The sequence below is a fragment of the Prinia subflava genome, chromosome 1 (genome assembly GCF_021018805.1).
Source record: "Prinia subflava isolate CZ2003 ecotype Zambia chromosome 1, Cam_Psub_1.2, whole genome shotgun sequence".
Taxonomy (NCBI): domain Eukaryota; kingdom Metazoa; phylum Chordata; class Aves; order Passeriformes; family Cisticolidae; genus Prinia; species Prinia subflava.
Genome location: NC_086247.1, coordinates 60,886,979 through 60,892,264, shown reverse-complemented (window position 1 = coordinate 60,892,264; position 5,286 = coordinate 60,886,979). Strand labels below are relative to the sequence as shown.

Genomic DNA, 5,286 nt, shown 5'->3' with positions numbered 1-5,286 from the left:
CTGCATGCCACCACCTTACTGCCTTTTTGTCTCTTATCTTTACCTAGAGTTGTACAAATCCTTGATACAAGGATGAAACAAAGATACCTTCTACAGATGCAATTCAGTGCAATAGAGTGCAGTGCAGAAGAGTGAAGAAGGAAAGCTTTCAGCTGCATCAGTTGCCAAACTATGACTCATGCACTAGTCATTTGTTTTAGTATCACAAGAGGAAATAATTTGGTTCGCCTAAATTCCGTCGTGGCAACAGCAATATAAAGGCCTATGGACAAAGTTCAGTTTCGTTTCCTGGCTGAGGATAAATTTCAGTTTCTATTCTTCCTTACCATGGCAGCAGTTTCGTTTCTTCACTGTCAGCTGGAGAGTGTATAAAAGATGGGCTGAGCAGCCTCTGAGTGCTTCACTGGAATTTTCCCCAGCAGGAAGCACCATGTCTGACCAGAACGTCCATAATGCCGGCTTCACTCCCTCTGGGATCACTGGAGGATCCCTTGCTTCATCACTGATGTCCCATGAAGCCAGAGCCTCTGGGGGAGGTGTGCCTTCTGGTGGCCCCACTTCTACTCTCCAGGAAATGGGTATGAGCAGTTCTGTGTGTGACTGTGTGTGTGGTTTTCTGGTTCAGTGCATAGGATCAGACAGCTGTTTCTCCTTGAAAATAAGCTCCCCAAATTATCTCTTCTCTCCTACATTCCTGTATGGCACTGAAGAAATAAGACTCCCCTATTTAACTGTGTGCTGTGAGTGGGATATTACTGGGGGTGTTCTCTGTATGCGTACATACTATGCATGAACGAACATACACATATGTGGTACTCAAGAGGTTTTGGATAGCGTTTGTTTCAAGTTTATGCTCTCTCCATGCTGCCAGGAATCATCCATATGAAGAGTCATGGTAACAACAAGCAATGATGCACTTATGCAAGATATGATCTGTGTAGCTACATTTCATATAAATGATCAGATTTCCCTTGCTATTGTCTCACATTCATCCATACAGGGAGAACTCCTAAAACCTTATGCAAACTCTGTAGAGAGGAATTAGTTGCAGTCCAAGAGATGAATTCATGAAGGGAAAGTATATACATCCTTGACAGCCCCTATCTAGTATAAGGCATAGCTGCCTCTCACATGAGCTAACCCTGCAGGTGTTTGCTGTCCTGCTGCTGGCACGGAGTAGTCCCTGACCAGATGACCCTTACCAGCTTGGTACTTGTTCAACCCCAGATCCCATGGGATCTGTGCACGAGGTATTCTCCCTGCCAGACCTGCCTGTGTGACCTGCCTCAGCAGGCACCCTCTGAACAGGCATGACTCCACAGGACAGAGTGCCCCATGCAATCCTGCTTTACCCAGCAGCTCAGTAATTAGCTCTCTGACCTTGGACAGAGGCTTCCAAACCCCTTCTGTCTTCGAGGTCTTGGACTCACATGTCCCAACCAGCAGGCTGATCATAGGTGGGCATCTCTGCCACACTGGTCTTCCACTGGTCTACTACTTAGACATAATCAGCAGGTAGAAATCTGAAGGATGGAGCTGAATGTGACTTCTCCAGCCATAAAATGAGTGGTTGATCAGGTGAGATGTCCAGGGTCCAGATTCTGGGCATCTTTTAATATTGAAAAGTGTGTTAAGCTTGATTGAAAGGAAAAAAGTTGGATTTTTTTTAAAAGATATGATTTACTCTGCTGCCAATATATTTATAGAGTGAAGCCTTCTAGGCAGTGAGGGAATAGGTGACACAAGGGTCATTCAGAGACATACTGCATGTGACTCCTGTGAGGCATTTTTTTAATTTTCACTTTGTCTGATTTGATCAGTGAGTTTAGGTTGCTGAACACAGTGTTTATTGAATATTCAGTAGGAAAGAGCTTAAGGGATAGTAGCAGCCGAGGGACAGAATATGAGAGAAAGTCAGGAGAGGAGAGGGACAGAGAGAGTGAAAAGCAGAGAGGAGAGCTGCTCTCAGGCACCACGCTGCCTTAGCAGCAGCAATCCTGGTATGCAGGAGATTCCAGTTGCTCCCTCTAGTTATGGGTTAGTCAGCTGCACAAGCTGCCTTCTGCTGCAGATCAGGGTGGTACAGCACACTCAGAACCAGCGGCAGACTCTTCAGTGGAGATGCTCTACAGAGAGGATGAAGCTGTCAGTTCTAAACTAAAACACTGAAGACCTCTATGCCCCTGTGTGCTGAGAATTTTTATAAGAAACAGAAGCAAAATAAGCATTTAAGTACGCCAAGTTTTATTCTTGCAGCCTCTGTGTTAACTATGGACTTTTATGAAAACCACTATTTTGGTGAAGAGAAGTCTGCACGACTCAAGGAAACCTTAGCCATGCAGACAGGAGATACTCCAAAAGAGCTTTTACCCATGTGGAAAATGCTAGCTCTGTAACATTGCCAAGACAGGTGTGAGCTTTGGCTCCCTGCAGCAGGAGAGCTTGCCACACATTCTTTGCCTGATTGAGAGCTAAAAGGGCCTGATTTCATTTCCGCAGGTGCTCGCTGAAGTCTCTCCAAACACATCTTCTTAACCTTTTCATTCAGACTGTAACCCTTCCTCCCCCCAGAACAAACATGCTCCAAGGAGCGGCTGATTCTGCAGTGGGGCATGAGTATTGTTCAGGATCACTTTACAGAAGATGTTATAACAAGCTCATCACCAAAATATTTGAGCATCCTCCAGGAATGCTCTAAGCATTATCACTAACATTTGTCGTCACTAATGCTTTACTCCTCTCCCAGGAGAAGAAGAGTTTGCAAAGGAATGTTTTGCTTGGGGCTTATTTAGACTGAGACAAAGATATACATATAAATTTGTCAATGGCTATTACAACTTGTGGCACTTGAATTTTACAGGTATCTGTTACAGGTTTATGTGAGGGAAAGCGAAATGAGAGGAACATGTTCATCACCTGGGACAGAAAGTGCAGCAATTGCTAGTTTCTACAGAAGTTTGTTCCACAGTCTTTAGGCAGCTCCACAGAAATGTGCCAGTTCAGCAGAGGCAAATTGTACTGAAACTATTTTGGAGATCCAGGTTTATCAAAAACAGTCTGTGCAAAAGCCATGGATTTTCTTTTTGTCCTGGGAACACCACAACAGCACTGATAATATCCTTTCCCCAAGGTGGCAGCTAAAAAGCAGTGCAAGAGCAAGTCAAATAACCATCAGTCACCTTGTCTTTTGATACATTTTCTAGCCTTGAATTGTTTTAAAACACAGTAGTTTATAATTGTCCTGTAAGGATCCTTCCCTTTTTTTGTCAGTAACATACCCTTTGTGACTGTTCTAGGTGCCAGAGGCACAACCCACTCGTCAGGTTACACCAGCAGTGGGATCTCTGGTGGATCCAGGGCCTCCAGCACCATGTCCCAGGAGGCCACAGCTCACGGGGGAGGAGTGCCCAGAGGCGGCACCACTTCCACTGTCCAGTCCATCTGTAAGTGAGAGTCCTCTCCATAAAGATGAATTAACAAACGACTTCTGTGCAGTCAGCAGTATTTCAGCTCATTTACTGTACATGCACTAGATGAAGGGATGCAAGTGACAGAAGTGGCTGCTTTGTACTTGAAGCAATATTTCTACTGCTTGTTTCTTCAAACTTGGTGGGAAGATGAAACTGGGGAGTTAGTGAAAATAACTATGCAAAACATAGTTTTGTTTGCACAACTTTGCAAAGCTATGAGTGGACAGAAGAGACAGAAATCAGAAACACAGTGACAGAAAAAAAGGCCCAATGGACTTTTAAATTATGCTTTCATCAGCACCACAGTGGCAGTTCAATAGTTCTTTTTCAATCACAAATTTAGGATTAAACCAAGAGCTCCACTCTTGAACATACAAAGCAGATATAGTGGGAAAAAACAGTGAAACATGAGAATGGAGTTATCAGACCGACAGACAGGAATCATTACTTTACTCCTAGGGGCCTTTCAGAACAACTTATCTTTCTTTCCTTTAAAGGAAATTCATTGGGTCAAAACCACAGGAATCTGCTCGAACTTACCAGCTCAAGACAAAGAACAACAGAAATCTCTCTCATTACTCTGCCAGGTTAATGCAGCGCACACCCAGATAAAACAAACCAAATTATGAAAGAGCCTAGTCTATACCTGAATGCATCAGTAAGGATGCTAAATGTGTTAGTAGGATCCTGTGGGGTTAGGAAGAGCATCAGGAGACAGGATTGAAGTTCTTAATTTCAAACAGTGTCTTTCAAATAACAACAGGGACCTTTGATTTCTGACCTGGGAAGGTTTGTAGCCAATGCTTGTACAGTCTGTATATTTTCCTGTACTGCAAATCTGCCTATATTGTCCTCACAATTTCTCTGTATTTCTCCTTAGCCATGGGTGGAAAAGGAGGAAGACGCTGAATAGAAGAAAAACATCAGTCTAGAAATAAGCTCTGCAAGCAGTTCATCCTTCACCATTGGCTTTGACAATTTCTCACCTTCTATGATCACCATTGGCTTTGACAATTTCTCCCCCCTATAATCTCCTTGTTATGAGAGGCAAATCCTTCTACATGTAGAAATAAAGCTTCTGTTAAAACTGTGGATTCTTGTGTTAAATTAATGGGGACAGAGATGAGGGGTAAAGGGTAGTTCTTTCCTTGATTGAATATTCCCTGAAGCACGGACAAACATAAACCAATGGGAAGTTTAGGACTTGGACTGCAAGGCTGTCTTAGGAAAATTCTGGGTTTAGCAACACCAGGCTCTTCAATTGCAAGTAGCTTGCTTTGTTTGTTGTACAAAAAGTAATTACAGTGCAGAAGTCACCCTGTTGTGAGAGAGAAGCACAGAAACACTCAGTAAGGGGCAGCCAGCACCTCCTTCTAAATGTACTTCTAATAGGCTATCAAATTAAATTCTACTTAATAAATGAGACACATAAGACAATAAAAACAGGTCCCAGGACTGAATTTTGTATACCTCTAGAATCTTTAAGGTCTCTTTCACAGTAATTTCTAGTCCCTGTTTACTTGCAGCAAGATGTCAGCTTTGACCCAATCAGACTGAAACGTCCCCTACTAACTTATGATAGGTGTGAGTAGGTAAGGAAGAGAGCCCATTTTCTCTGATACTGCTCTCACTCTTGAGGCTTTTTGCTGTTCCTCACACTTGACTCCTTCATTTGTGCTCATACAGTGACATTTCCCCAAATCTACATAACATTGTGCATTCCCTATGCGAATTCCCACAGAAAAGCTACCCCACACTTTCATCTTCCTTTTGTCTGTCTGGCTCCTCACCCACCCTAGTCTATCACCTCCCTCTC

General features: G+C 43.3%; 1 protein-coding gene across 2 annotated transcripts; it reads left to right on the top strand.

Moving 5' to 3' along the window:
• Window positions 1-268: 268 nt before the first annotated feature.
• LOC134550949 (interferon alpha-inducible protein 27-like protein 2B) lies at window positions 269-4,562 on the top strand. 2 transcript variants are annotated; one of them, XR_010080491.1, is made up of 4 exons: window positions 269-578; window positions 3,297-3,443; window positions 4,351-4,454; window positions 4,491-4,562. XR_010080491.1 is itself a non-coding variant. In XM_063397915.1 (3 exons), the coding sequence occupies exons 1-3, from the start codon at window positions 431-433 to the stop codon at window positions 4,377-4,379; spliced, it is 324 nt and encodes a 107-aa protein (XP_063253985.1). In that variant the 5' UTR covers window positions 272-430; the 3' UTR covers window positions 4,380-4,562. The 2 variants fall into 2 exon arrangements, 1 of the variants encoding a protein (XP_063253985.1); XM_063397915.1 differs by having other exon boundaries at window positions 272-578; window positions 4,351-4,562.
• The last annotated feature ends 724 nt before the right edge of the window (window positions 4,563-5,286 follow it).

Coding starts and splice junctions, on each gene's coding strand:
- LOC134550949 (XM_063397915.1), top strand. CDS start 431: ATGTCTGACCAGAACGTCCATAATGCCGGCTTCACTCCCTCTGGGATC. Junction 579..3,296: donor TTCTACTCTCCAGGAAATGG/GTATGAGCAGTT, acceptor TGACTGTTCTAG/GTGCCAGAGGCACAACCCAC. Junction 3,444..4,350: donor TTCCACTGTCCAGTCCATCT/GTAAGTGAGAGT, acceptor ATTTCTCCTTAG/CCATGGGTGGAAAAGGAGGA.